Source organism: Bidens hawaiensis, unplaced genomic scaffold (assembly GCF_021521415.1).
Source record: "Bidens hawaiensis isolate Kalapana, Puna unplaced genomic scaffold, B.hawaiensis_p1.1 tig00020645_1, whole genome shotgun sequence".
Lineage (NCBI taxonomy): Eukaryota > Viridiplantae > Streptophyta > Magnoliopsida > Asterales > Asteraceae > Bidens > Bidens hawaiensis.
Genome location: NW_027493159.1, coordinates 17332 through 33047, shown reverse-complemented (window position 1 = coordinate 33047; position 15716 = coordinate 17332). Strand labels below are relative to the sequence as shown.

Sequence of the window (15716 nt, the reverse complement as noted above, 5' to 3'; positions counted from 1 at the left end):
CATATAGTAACAAATCATCAACGCATGAATAATAATAATCAATGCACATCGAAATAACACCAACAATCTCAACATGCAATAACATTTAGCACATACCTAGACTCGAACTACCACTTTTAATGCCGATTATCCTTCTAAAACTAGCTTGCTAATGTCATAACAAAAATGTCCAAAACCCCCTTTAAAATCATCCATTCGGTCATATTATTGTGTTGTCGTAGACACATCAATGCTGTCACATTGTCGTCGTTGATTCGTTGCCACTCCCCTTTTCCAACCACCGCCACCACCAAAAACCGTCAACCCATAAATATACTAACAGATCAAAAAGGAATCGATAGTTCGGTTAACAATAAATCTGCAAAATCTAAAACCTTAAACTTATCAAGAGAGAAGAAAGAATCAAACATACATGTTACCTGCACGCATCGTTCAACTTGAAATTATAACACGGTAAACTATGATGACGTGTGAAAAAGTAACGTGACACTAGCCTCGCTTTGCACGGGCTCAACGTTACACTACTAAGAACAGTAACTCTGTTTATAGACCAAAGTTGCACATCTGCACGAATTCCATTTCATTATCAACATAACGAGTCCATAGTTTCTTAAATTGGTTCATCGCAATATCGAGCCATGGTTTCATATTCCCGTTATAATGTATGACAGCAGCTTTCTTAATCTCGTCCATCCTTATACTTGGATTGTATCCTAGTCCAAGAACATGCCATGCTTTGTCCAATGATTTTGTCGTCGAATAGAATGTCATCAGACCAGGTGGCTGTCTCCCAGATTTCCACAAACTCTGATCCTCGTTCTGATCAAACCAACATTCACAAAATATCAGTTTCTTCATAAACACTACTTTTTATCAATATATGATAATAATAAAACTATTCTTAATATTACGAGTTAATTACACGAATAGTCCCGGTTGTTTGGCCCAAGTAACACCTTTGGGCACCAAGGTTGAAGAGTAACAAGTTTGGGATTTGTGGTTTCGTTTTTGTAACGAGTTTGAGGTTTAAGGCTAACTTCCGTTAACTATTCTGTTAACTTCAGGTAAAATACCAAAATACCCTTTTTAAAAGAGAATAATATACATATATATCATTTAATTTAAAAAAGGAGCAGTCCAAATTATTTCTTTATCAGTAATAAGTATATAGTTTTTTAATTAAAAGGGTATTTTGGTCATTTTACCTGAAGTTAGCAGAAAAATTAATAAAAGTTAGCCTTAGATCCCAAACGCGTTAGAAAACAACCACAAACCCCAAACTTGTTACTTTTAACTAGTACCCAAAGGTGTTAGCTTGTCCAAACCACAGGGACCATTTGTGTAATTAACTCTAATATTACATTGTTAAGAGGCATAAACTTACCAGATCCTGCCAGTAATGATACTGATCGGTTAATCGTTCACGTCTCCATGCATCAAGATCGAATATATTCATGCCAAAAGCATAAGCACAAGCCTTAGGATTAAACTTATCTCTAATCAACGGGTGTGAGAAATTCAAATAATGAGAATAACGATGAAATGATCCAAAACATGTCTCGACCGCTCCATTGACTTTTCCACCCAAGTCAACTTTCCACAACGCGGTCAAATCTTTCTGAACAACAACATCATCAACCAAGAACAATATCTTGTGAAGCTTTGGATACATTTCTGGCAAGTAAAACATAAGATGATCCAACATTGACAAATGCCTTATGTTTTTCTCATCTTTGGTTTCATTTTCGTTTTCATTATCATTATCTGACTTGTCGTCCAAGTAAAGCTTTTGTAAATTTGCAGACTCGAGTTGTCTGAGTATTGGAATGTACGAAGAATTCAAGAAAGTAAACTCTTCAACCGCTTTCACCTCAACAAAAGCACCTCTTCCAACTGGCTTCAATTTAAACCAAACTTTCATTGCAGCAAGATTCATTTTATTCGTCACAACGTGAAAAACATGTTTCCATGGCTCTACAGTATTATTTACAGTTGAATTCACCACAACAGAAACTGCAATCACTTATCCGAAAATAGTGCGTAATGGTACAAAGACGGGTCTTCAAATTCAGGTTTCGGTTTCTCATCTGTATAACTTTTAGGATTTGCAATTCGTTCTCCCATTAATCTCATTGCAAGACAATGCAAACTTTTAGGGGTTGATTTAGCAGCAATTAAGCTAGCAAACGCACCGTTCTTCTTAGCTTTAACTAACAACTCATTAACTGCAAATATTGCATCTTTTAACTTCTGAATTTTCTGCTGATTGTCATAAGATTCCTTGTTTTCAGCAATCATTAATCTAGCAACCTTAATCTTGTCTTTAACCTCTTTTTCAAACTGTCTCAAGATTTCTTCATCTACAGGCACGTTTGAGTCAAACAATGCAGTGCGATACATTGGTTTCATACTCAAATCTGAAAAGTTTTGTGCCATGTCATCAAATGTCTTAAGCTGCTTCGATATCTCAAGCTTAAGCTTTCTTGCATAAGAAGCGTATGCATTCACAAGCATAATATGATCACTTGCTTGTTTATGTATTAGTTCCAAACGAGTCTTTAATGGATCTGATTTCAGAGCAAGAAATGTTCTGTGCATAGATGCTCTCCCAGTAGTTTGAATTTCCTGTTAACAAGAAAAAAAATGATTGTTCTTAATCTTGTAATACACATCTCAAGTAAGTAATGGCAGATAAGAAACTGATCATTTTAACATTGCTTCAATACCATACAATTTCATAGCTAAAACTGATTTTGCAATGAAATAAGTTACAAATCAAGCCTTAAAATAAACAAAACTGAAACTAACTTGCTACTGAAGCCACAAAATTAGTTATATACTATGTCAATTCGAAACTGAAAAGTTCAACCTTAATTTGAAATCCTGTTATTGTTAGAAACTGATCATTCTAAATTGCTCCAATACTAAACAATTCACTGCCAAAAGCCTATAGCTAAAACTGATTCTACAACAAAATAACCTACAAATCAAGCCTTAATCATACAACACTGAAACTAATCTGCCACAAAAAACCTACAAAATTAGTTACATACTATGTCAATTTCAAATTGCATGATCGTAGATTCGTATCTACCCAATCAAATAACACGATATAAATCAAACTGAAAGCAAAATTCACAATAACATATAAAAAAAGAAAAGAAAGGTTACTCAAAACAATATAAATCAAACTGCTACCAAAATCACAGCAATATAAATCATATTGCACCAATATTTCATCGCTAAAAACCTATCTAAAACTGATTTTGCTATGGAAATAACCAACAAATCGAGCCTTAATCATACAAAACTAAACTAATTTGTCACATAACCTACAAAATTAGTTATACACTGTCAATCTCAAATTGCATGATCACATCTACTCAATAAAATAGCACAATATAACTCAAATTGGTCATTCTATAATTGCTCCAATACTATACAATTCATTGCCAAAAACCTAGCTAAAACTGATTCTACAACGAAAATTTACAAATCGAGCCTTAATCATGCAAAACTAAAACTAATTTGTCACAAAAATCTACAGAATTAATTATATACTACGTCAATTTCAAACTGAATTTCCTGTTATTGTTCTTATAATACACAACATCTCAACCAACACTGAAGCAACAGTATACAATTCATTGATAAAAAACCTAGCTAAAATTGTTTTTGCAATTAAATAACCTACAAATCAAGACTTAATCATACAAAACTTGAACTAAATTGCCACAATACCTACAAAATCAACTATATGCTATGCCAAATTCAAATTGAAATGTCCAACCTAAATATGAATTTCCTGTTATTGTTGTTATATTACACAAATTACACAACATCTCACCTAACACAGAAGAAACTGATCATTCTAAAATCGCTCCAATACTACAAAGTTTCATTGCTAAAAACCTAGGTAAAACTGATTCCACAACGAGATAACTCACAAATCAAGCCTTAATCATACAAAACTGAATCAAATTTGCCACAACAAGCTACAAAATTAATAATACACTATCTCAATTTCAAATTGAAAAGTAAAGCCTTAATTAGATTGCATGATTGCATCTACTCAACCAAATAGCACAATATAAATCAAATCGCAAGCAAAATTCACAATAATACATAAAAAGTTAGGTTACTTGTATACTACATAACATCTACATTCTAAACTAACATAGATGAAACTGATCATTCTAAAATCTCTCCAATAACTGTTCACTGCTTAAAACCTATCTAAAACTTATTCATGCAAAGTTGAACCTAATTACATATTCGCATCTACTCAACCTCAATTCACAATAACAATAATAATAATAATAATAATAATAATAATATATACTTACAGCGTGATCGTACAAATGTGGAGGATGAGATGAGAAGAGTACGGACGCCGTAGCGATGAAGAGAAGAGTGAACATAGCTGACACGAATATCCGGTATGAGAAGAAGAAGCTGCGTACGGCTGTTGATCCGCCACCGCTGGCTCGGCCGGCACGTGCCACCACGGCCATTAGCACGTGTGATGTAACTAACTAATTACAGTTTGTTTGTTGTGTGAGATGATGAATTGAGAATACGGTTATTATTAGAGTATTGGTAGGTGTGTGTGTGTGTGTGTGTGTGTGTGTGTGAAAGCAGAAGAAGCATGACTATTATTATTATTATTATTATTATTATTATTATTATTATGATTATGACTGTGATTAGAATAATTAGATCGCTGGGATTTGTATATTTGGGGAAGAAGAATCAAATGTGGGTTTGAATGATTCGTTAGCAATTTAATAAATAAAAAAGAAAGAAAGTGTTCACTAAACTGTACGTGAACCATTCGAATGGAATTTCGTATATTTAATAAACGAATGAACATAATGCATGCTCCGTTTGTTCATTTAGGTTCATGATCGTTCGTCATTTATGTTCGTGAATCATGTATTCATGCACTTTTAAACAACTTATTTTGGTGTGGTTTTTAATGAATCATATACTTTTTGTTGAATCATCTACTTAATGTTTTATATATGTTCGTTTGTGTTCATTTAAGTGTGGTCATTTATGTTCGTTATTGTTTATTTGAGTTCGTTTACGTATTCATATATACTTGTTTATCCTTATTAAGTTATGTCCGTGAAACGTTTGTTTGGATTTTAAATGAACGAACACAAGCATGCTTAGTTTTTAAATGAATGAACATGAATAGAAATATGTCTACTTAAGTGTTTGTGTCGTTTAAAGTTAAAAGAACGCACACTAAGAAGGATATGTTCGTGTTCGTTCGGTTCGCTTGCAACCTATCTACCTGAATGTATTGAGATGCAAACTAACCAACAATTTTTCATACATGTATACTTTACTATAAGGCTATGTGCACTGATTTTAACTACATATCGTTATTAAAGTATCACATTATTGCTATGTAGGCAGCGAGACTTTAACTAAACCACTCTTAAGTAACTCACAAGGGTATAATAATTTTAATTAAAAAACAACTAAAGAAAAAAAATAAATATGTGTGATTTGTTGATTGAGGATGGACCCCATCTCTCACACCCGTTAAAGCTTTGGAAAATGAGTTTTTGCGCATGCATAATAGTGTTGCTCATGTTAAAGGGTGACGTGACATGAGCCTCTACTCTTCGTCTTTATAAAGTATTAAAGTATGCCATTTCAAACAATACCTACGTAAAATATATTATGATTTTTATTATTAAAAATGATTCACACTTAATTACCATTGATCAAATACTTATAACTAGTAACAATACTGATGTTACGGAACTAATTTAGTTATCTTTAAACTTGATTTAACATAGCCACAGCCCACAAGAACCACATAAACACTTATACATTATTTTATAAATGTGATACATAAAACAGTTATTTAACGGCCTCTCTCTCAATCCATTTCACTGCATTTGATTACTTTTTACGCAATGCGTACAATTGCACAAATACTTGTGATTCTCGTACTTCTTAATTTAAAATGGTTATACATAAGTAACATAACGCGCCTCTTATATCCCATGACAAAAAGGCTAAATCAGCGGGTTTTTTAAGCGTTACAATTACGATAACTCATCTAGGTAGTTACAACTTTCAATAAGATCGATCACTTGCTCATCAATGACCACTTGAAGAATTAAGATGTCACCTCACAATCCCATAAATATCCCGAGGAATTGATCGACAAAGAACCAAACCAACCACGCAATCCTAAAATGAACTTCTACTTATCAAAACTCAGCTATCCGCTGGCATAACCTCGTATTGTATCCTAAATTTATTGTCTACTCATGTTAAGTATCCCCGCCATTGGTTCGTGCAGCTGTCATAATTCATAAAAAATATCAAGAGCGACCGAAATGGGACACATAATATTGGAAAATGAAATAAATAAAGATTTTAGGGCTGTCACTTTTACCCGAACCTTAGCAAAGGCTAACCCGAACCCTAACCGAAGTTATTTGGGTTGATTCTTCGATCTGATTTTGAACTTGTCAACCCGAAAAACCCGAATAAAGTTTTAGTTTTAAAACCGAAGCCTTAACCACTAAAGTTATCAGAATCTGGCCCTAATCACGTTATTCCACCTATTATGAATCGACTGTTTATTGTTAATTTATGTTTTCCGTTTATGACAAATAGCAACCGTAATCGAACAAACAAATCGTTTTGAATTGTTTATTAGGTTATGTTGGTTTATTATTTGATTATTTACGTTACGATCAAAGAAGAATACATTGTTTAATTTTAGCATTGTAGTTTTCTAAATTTATTTTGTCTTTGTTTTCTAGGATATTCGAAACCCGATTAACCCAACCCGAAAAACCCGTGAGAGATTTGGGTTGGGTTTCGGGCCAAGATTTAAAACTTTGAAACCCGAAGAACCCGACCGGCGAAACCCGGAAAACAAACACGAGGAACACCCCTAAAAGATTTCATACCTCTATTTTGGCTTCTTTTTCTTCTTCTTCTGGTTCTTTCCCTCGCTCTTCACAGTGACGGGTTTGTCGGAAAAATCTAGAACCGCTTCAAGGACACGACTCTTTTTCTTTTTCTTCTTTTTTCCCTCGCTTTTTACAAATGCGGTTTTACCAAAAGTTTCGTGACTTGCTTTCAAGACACCACACACATGTGGGTCATCGTCGGGGATTTTTTCTAGTATAACCTTCGCTGCTTTATGAGCCCCCGAAGCTAAAAGTGCTTGATACATTCTGCGAATCAAACTCATAAACACACTGAAGATAAAATTGTTAAATGTAAGGCCGGCCAATGCACAACTAACCTTACATAACTTAAGACATTATAAGGAAGGCCAGCTGTTTGATACTCGTTCCAAACTATAAAAGAACGTTCTGGATCTTTAGCATTAACACAAGCACTAAGGAGAAAATCGAGACTTTTTCTTGATGGTCGAATCCCGATATCGTTTTTAAGGGCTTGAAGTAGATCCAACCCAAATTGCACATCAGGTGGCTCTGCCTCCGCGATTTGGCAAAATACCTGATTTAAAATCACCATAGTATAGAATAACGAAAAAATAAATAAATAAAAAATTATAGTAATAAAAGAAAGAGAGCAAGCAAAAAACCTCATCAAAAAGAACATCGATAACCATCTCATTGGCGCTTGACTTCTCCATACGTTGCTTGAGTAAATCAACAGCCGAGCTATTCCATGTTAAAATAAGAAATTAATGCATTAAAATAATACAACAAAACTATATCATTACAAAACATACTTTTTTAAACATGATTTAGGAGGTTGTACGCATTCAACATGTTCATTTTAGCTTTTCTTTTTCTGAACTAATTTTATAGATACCCATAAGTTCCATAATCACCCTTTTAAACACTAAAATTACCATGTTGCCCCTAAAATTATAAAATAACATGTTGCAATAGACATATTTACTAATATTATTGGACAAACAAAGCATACTCTGAAAGCTTGTGGCGAACGCAATACAAAATTATCCTTGCACATCCATCATCCCAGAGTTCCGAATTCTGTAATTGGTTCAGTAACTGAAGTAACCGATTTAGCTCACCTTCAGATTGAAGATGTTCCTGAAAAATATTAAATGTTACACTTTTATTATTATCAGTATTGGTTTAATAAATTAATTTAATGGCCAAAAACATGTATATATATAGAGTTGACTCAAAAGAAGGGTTTCCAGCGAAAACCACATTTAACTTGAAAACTCGTAGAAACCACTTCTAAACACTAACTTTTTAAATTTATATTTTTTTCATTCTTTTTATACGTTATTAATCGTTTCCAAAATCAAAATTAAATTTAAAAACAATGTATGTATCTTTTGAAGTTCCATATATGTATCTTATACGAGGTAAATATACGTATGCATATATTTATTTATTTCTTTTATTTTTGGTAATGATTATTTAACATATAAAAAGAATAAAAAGAATAATAATTTTAATGTTAAAAGTGGTTTTCACGAGTTTTCAAGTATATTGGTGGTTTTCATTTGAACCCTCCCAATAGACTCAAAACATGAACTCTTACAATAAGACTTATGATGGCTTTTGGCTCCAATTTTGCATCAAGTTGTTTGATTTCTTCATAAACTTCAAGGGCATCGGCTAACTGGCTATTCGTAGCAAGAGCAGAAACAAGCACACTTTTGAGTTCATTCAAATTAATGGCAGGAATACCTTTGTCTGAAAGAACCTGCAGCGGGTTTCAAATCTAGAATCAGTAAAATTTTAACTTCATAAGGCTAAAAAGAAGAATACTAAAAGCAAGTATACCCCTTTAGCCTTCTCAAACAATCCACAAGCTGTATATGCATTAATAAGTGCCATGTAAATGTGTTTTGTAGGTTGAACTCCTGAATCACGCAATTCTTGTCGGTACTACATAACACATCACCAAATAATTTGAATTAGTATTTTATATTTATTATTTGAGAACTGCGACTTCAGATATTTTGCTTACCTTGTTTATATCGTATTCACTATTGCAATTGCCTATAATATAACTGAAAGTTTGAGAATCTGGTTTGATATTTGAAGCATCCATTTGTTTAAGAACCATCAGCCCTTTACTGAAGTTTTTCTGAAAATATAAAATAATAATTAAATTAAGAGAAAGCAAATTAATCCTCCAATCAAGTGAAGAACAGCATGGACGTTACTGTGCTTTCACACATTCTACAATGAAAAGCAGGATTCACATGCAGACATGTTGTATAATAGAATTATGCCTGAATAAATGGAGTTCAGTGAACTATTTAAATGTATGCAAAAATGCCTATTCTCTTGAATTTTGACACATTGTTTATGTCAACTCATTTCATTACACATATTTGTGGCAGTTTTAACCTATTTATATTAAAATGAGTATATTAAAATGAGTCAATTTAGATATGCATTCGTTTGATGATGGGTCAAATAATGTTAAAAAGTAGTTATAGCAAAACGGGTCAAATGGGCGAGAGGTTTGCACAGTTAAAAAAGGCGTCCAACATGTATTCAATAGTGTTGCAAGTTATATCGTCCCAAATCATTTTATTTCTAGAAAAAAAAAATTGTATTATTTTACAAATTTAGTTTGCTAGTCATACTTAATGCATCAACTATTCGGAAAAAAAAAGAAGACAATAAAATGTGGTGGTGGAATAATCCAACCCGGCCCATTTTTAACAACATAAAAGTTGCTTATCTTGACATGTTAACCTGACCATCTTAAATCGTTATAATATGGTTCTTTAGATCATAGTTAACACTTAATACAACAATTAATTTGCAAACTTCAAAAAGAGAAAAAGTTTCAGAGAAACTGATGCCGGGTTGGTCAACCGACCTGACACGTGTTGACCTACACATAAAAATCACTCAATTTGGCTCGGACCATTTTGACCTGCTACTGAACCGTCCGCTTCCCCACCTCTAATAATTATAAGATGAACGGAAAATAAATACCTGTCGAAAGTAACCGCCCATTATAGCATTGTACATGTTAGCAGTAGGAAGTAAATCCAACTTTACCAATTCTTCAATCATGCCATATGCTCGATCAAACTGCAAATAAAAATCAAAGATAACAAAGCCAACGTGTATCAAAATGTTTAGATTTCAATCAATATGAGGAATAAAAATAAATCAAGTGCAAGAAGCATCGCATCGCTTACATCCTTCATTTTCACACACATGCCTATCATAATTCTGAAGGTCTCAGCATTCGGTGTAATACTTTCATGATCATTAATCAAAGAATGAATGCGATGGACCTGCCATCAAAGAGCTTAATTTAAGAAATACAAAATATGCAACTTTAGTAAAGCTTAAATAATGGCCATAACGCCACATCACCAAGAGAAGAGAGCTTAACAGTGTACCAGTGTATATTCACAGCTTGCATAACATGCTGCTAGTATGGAATTGACCGTATTTGTCTTCACTTTTAAACCATCTTCAAGCATAGAATCAAGTAAATCAATTGCCAAATGTACCTATCTCGGTCAAGAAGATAATAAATGAACAATCAGAATATAGTAAAAACAGAAACTACATTCGTTTTATAATATGATATTTCTTTAGAGATTCAGATTTATCCAACCTCCAGTGAATTACAACAAGCTTTAATAAGCTTCTCATGAGATCCAGATGACGTGGGAACCTCCAATTCAGCATGCAATTTTTTGAAATTTTCAACAACGTCTTCAGCCTTCAAACCAAGTAATCAAGATCAGCATATTTAAGTTACAACTTAGGGGGTGTTTGGCATAGCTTTTTTAACAAAGCTTATAGCTTTTTTAGCTTTTTTTTACAAAATAAGCTTAATTTGGTGTTTGGCTTAGCTTTTTAAGCTTATGCTTATTAGCTTATATAAGCTCATTTGAAGAAGCTTATTTGAAGATGGTTTTTTAGCTTATTTGATGAAGCTTATTTGTTTAAGGGTGTAAATTACTCATTTGTCCTTAAATGGTGGTGGATTAGTAATTATTACTCTAACAAATTAAATAATATTGGATTTGACAACTTATTAAGACACATAATTAACTTGTAGAATATAAGCTAAAAAGAGCTTATCAAATAATAGAAAAAAAGCTATAAGCTAATTTTATATATAAGCATAAGCTTAAAAATAAAAGCTAGGCCAAACACCCCCTTACAATAAAACAGTAACATTAAGAACTTTCTTGGAGCATTTATCAACGATTCAAATTATCATGATTTAAAGCATTTGCCATTTAGCATAGCAAAGACATAAAGATACCATAAAGGCCTATCAATGCGTGCAATGAATGCAAATTAAGATAAACTACTCACATGTATCTTTGGCATGCTAATTGCATAACTGAAAATCAAGTTTGACACATCGTGCCCTCCTTTATCTGTATAATACCAAAGAAATAGGTAGACGATCGCTCTTCACAGTGATTTTAGTGCAGAATTCAACTATTATATAATAAGAGTACCATACCTTCTGTTTTGAGTTCGAGTATAAATTTCTTTGCATGGGACTCCAATAAAAGCATTCCCAGAGACTTAAAAAGCAATTCCATATTCTCCTTTGAAGAAACTTTCTTTATATTTATTGTTTCTAAAAGTATTGAAACCTCCTCTTGTCGATCTGCTTCACACAGAGCTATCAAATAGCTTTCTGCAACATCAACAATGACATTAAGAATACTTCCGATACACAACTTTGAAAAACCTATTCATGTATATTAATTACATACCATTGAAGTTGGAATTCTCATTATCATGTGCATTTTCAATTAGCTTTTGTATTTTATCTTCATCACCTGCTGTTATCCATAGAAGCATCTCATAATAAGCTAGTCTTGGAAGACACTTTGGATTCTCCTTTTTAATGGTATCACAAAAAAAGTGAAATTCTTCAACGAAGCCCATATCAATAATAAACATCAGAAACGGGCCATAAGTTACTTCCCCAATTTCAAAACCGCGTGTCCTCATAGTTTCAAAAACCATATACGCCCTATGAAACTCTTCTAAAGCAGCATCCTCATCAACTGCATTCCTAGCCTTCTCTATGCAAACTTCTATCATGCAATTAAACTCTTTAACACCCGTTTGACGGTCCAATCTATTAAAAACTTCTATGGTAGCGACCGACCCTAGTTTTTGCGCGCACAATTTCATCAATTTCCCAAAACGATTGCTTTGTGAACTCTTGAAAAACCATCCTTGCTTCCTGTCTCGTGATACTTCTCTTCGCTGCAGTTGCGCAGCAGTGTTGGATATAAGACGAGGCCATGATGAATCCAAAAGATGTGCCAAAGGTTGATCATAATTATCATCTTCTGGTTCCGATTCGGGTTCTGGTTCTGGTAAAACAACCACGTCTGCAGCAGTTCTACTATAATAAGTACAAAACTATACAAAGATCTTTGAAGAGCAACAGTCAATTTTTACTTACCATTAAAACTTAACCTACCTGATTATCACATATCATACATATCACACATATCACATATACACATACCATACATAATTACAATATTACATATACATATACACGGTGTTGAAAATATCGGGACTAGTCAGCGACAAATCCCTAGTCGGCCATTGAGTAACTAATTTTTAGCTAATCGGCCAAATCGTTCCTAGTCAGGTCTATTAAAACCAAGTCAGTCCTATTCGGACCAAATCGCCAGCCAACCTTTTTAAACTACATATAAAAATGTGTATATATTAAAATGTGTGTTAGTGTGTGTGTGCATATTTAACTGACAATTACATATAAAATTCCAATTTCCAAACCGATTAATCGCTAGTCCCCACCCTAGCAGGCTACAAGCGCCTACTGAGTTCTACAACACTGCATATACACATATCATACCACACGCATATCACATACTCACTAAACTATTAACCTTCAATACACAGAATAATCATCCAAAAGTACATTCAGCACAATTTTACACAACAAGCATCACACAGGAACCAAACACTCACCGTTAACAAGACTCTTCAGTCGCCCTTTCTTCGTATATACACATACACATTCATATCTCATACACATACGCATACACATGCAGATACACACATATACACATCACTAAACTATTGACATTCAATACAGCAGATTACCAAACAATAATAACCGATAACACACAAAATAATCATCCCAAACCACATTCAGCTCAATTTCACACAACAAGCATCACACATGAACCAACACACTCACCGCTAACAATACTCTTCAGTCGCCTCAACAGATCTCTCTCCGTATATACACATATATATAAATATCTCTTACGCATACACATACATATCATATATACACACATACACATATACAGGAACCACTCAACCACTAACAATACTCTTCAGTCGCCTCAACAGATCTCTCCTCGTGTACACACATACACATTCACATTCATATCTCATACGCATACACATGCACATACATATCACATATACATATATACATATCACTAAACTATTGACATTCAATACAACAGATTACGAAACAATAATAACTAATAACACACAGAATAATCATCCAAAACCACATTCAGCTCAATTTCACACAACAAGCATCACACAGGCTCGAAACACTCACCGCTAACAATACTCTTCAGTCGCCTCAACAGATCTCTCTTCGTATATACACATATACATTCATATCTCTTACACATACACATACACTATATTATCGACATTCAATACAGCAGATTACCAAACAATAATAACTGAATAATCATCCAAAACCAAATTCAACTCAATTTCACACAACAAGCATCACACACACTCACCACTAACAATACTCTTCAATCGCCTCAACAGATATCTCTTCGTATATACACATACACATACACATACATATCACATATACACATCACTAAACTATTGACATTCAATACGGCAAATTACCAAACAATAACCAAATTTAGCTCAATTTCACACAACAAGCATCACACACACACACTCACCGCTAACAATACTCTTCAACCTCCTCAACAGATCTCTCTTCGAATCTGCAACACATTTCACAACAATTATTTCAAAATTAGGTCACAAACCAACACAACATAACGTATCAACCGTACCGCTAACTGTAGCAGTTCGAGCCTTAAGGCTCTCAACTGCCAGCTCACTTAACGGTTTAGAATTAGAACCACCACCGGAATTGGAATTATTATTATTATTATCAGAGTTTGTGGTAGTTAGTTTGATATAGTTCTTCAGCGTTACGTCGGATGACGTGGCGGTGGTGGTTACGGCGGTACGCGTGAGGCGTTTAGGCGTGTAATCGGTGGTGGAGTTTTTCACCAGGAGTCTGGTTAGGTTTCTGGCCCTGGCGGACATTTGGCCATCGTTTGGTTTAGTGAGGGTTGTTTGTTTTAAAACCGAAGGGGTTAGTTCTCGATTTGTGCATGAAATGGGTATTGGGTGTGTTTGGATGGTTTACACTTGCCAAAAATATTAGTTAGTAAATATATTATCCTTGTTTTGGAATAAGTATAATCTAATGAAGTAATGATTCTAATCCCTACATTTTTATAATTTTTTTAAAACAAACAGGCGCGTAAGATAGAGATGGCAGAGATGAGGATGCTGAGGTGGATGTAGGGGTACACAAGGTTGGACCGAATAACAAATGAGGTTTTTAGGGAACAACTAGGAGTTGCTAGTATGAGTGAAAAAATAAAGGAATGGAGATTGAGATGGTATGGACATGTGAAAAGAAGACAGGTAACAGCGCCAGTTAGAGCAGTTGAAATCCTCAATGTAGAAGGAAGGAGGAGTAAAGGCAAACACAAATTGACTTGAGAGGAGTGGATTATGCAATAATTGTTGGAGTTACACCTCTCTGAGAACATGGTCCACGACAGGACTTCATGGAGACGTATGATTAAGGTTAAGGACTTTTAGAGAATGCCACTTTTGTATCATAGTTTTAGCGTATGGACATAGACTATTCTAAATTTTAGGGGATTTTGTTTGTGCTTGTTCTTTTGTTGATACGTCTATTTGAATTCTATGATTTCTAAGGTGCTAGTATTTGACTACGTCACTTTACCGATATATGTTTTGGTATTGGTACATGTGCATTTGTATGTTGCATGCTTTGGAGCCGGGGGTCTCTTTGAAAGCAACATCTCTATCCTCATAGTTTTTGTTATTGGTGGGATTTACTGGGTATATGTTGTTATTGTTGTTAAAACAAACACAACTAACCAAAGGTTTTATAAACAAGACGAGTCAGGCATGAGCTTGACTTGTTTAATTTATACTGAGCTCGAGCTCGACGCGTTTCGATCTCTATTTCTATAGCTCGGGCTCGACTCATGAAGAGTTTTCAAATTTCAAGTTCGAGTCATTTACTATTTATTAATTAGTTTTATATATTTATAATTAATTTTATATTTTTTTCAATTCTAATTTTATATATAATATAATATATACATTTAGTTATTTTTTGTAACATTGTATGTATTAGTTAATAATAATACTACAAATAATAAATTATTATTATTATATTATTAAATTTATAGAAATGATAGGCTCGCGAGCTGGTTCGAGCTTAATAAATGAAGCTCAGGCTCGGGGTCACTTATAAAACGAGCTTACTTTTAGGTTTGAGCTCGAGCTCAAACTCGATCAAGTTTTTTCACGAGCTGATATCGAGTAGCTCGTGAGCAGCTCGACTCGTTTGCATCCCTGGTTTTATTGAGCGAGTTGAGCTCAAGCTTAAAATGTACAACG

General features: G+C 33.8%; 1 protein-coding gene and 1 pseudogene across 2 annotated transcripts; both read right to left on the bottom strand.

The window, feature by feature from the left end:
- Nucleotides 1–298: 298 nt before the first annotated feature.
- On the bottom strand, nucleotides 299–4514 carry LOC143561253 (putative galacturonosyltransferase 9; annotated as a pseudogene). Its single transcript, XR_013140276.1, has 3 exons — nucleotides 4347–4514; nucleotides 1385–2625; nucleotides 299–819 (listed from the first exon to the last, which is right to left on the bottom strand). The product of XR_013140276.1 is annotated as a putative galacturonosyltransferase 9 (transcript).
- Nucleotides 4515–5898: 1384 nt separating this feature from the next.
- On the bottom strand, nucleotides 5899–14380 carry LOC143561272 (pentatricopeptide repeat-containing protein At4g04790, mitochondrial-like). The gene is made up of 17 exons (XM_077049395.1): nucleotides 14057–14380; nucleotides 13940–13984; nucleotides 11717–12346; nucleotides 11458–11637; nucleotides 11304–11368; nucleotides 10591–10698; nucleotides 10370–10483; nucleotides 10163–10261; nucleotides 9954–10052; nucleotides 8968–9087; nucleotides 8781–8885; nucleotides 8536–8700; nucleotides 7945–8072; nucleotides 7595–7673; nucleotides 7289–7506; nucleotides 6948–7217; nucleotides 5899–6328 (listed from the first exon to the last, which is right to left on the bottom strand). Exons 1-16 carry the CDS (start codon nucleotides 14313–14315, stop codon nucleotides 6950–6952), a joined length of 2682 nt encoding a protein of 893 aa, XP_076905510.1. The 5' UTR covers nucleotides 14316–14380; the 3' UTR covers nucleotides 5899–6328; nucleotides 6948–6949.
- Between the last annotated feature and the right edge of the window lie 1336 nt (nucleotides 14381–15716).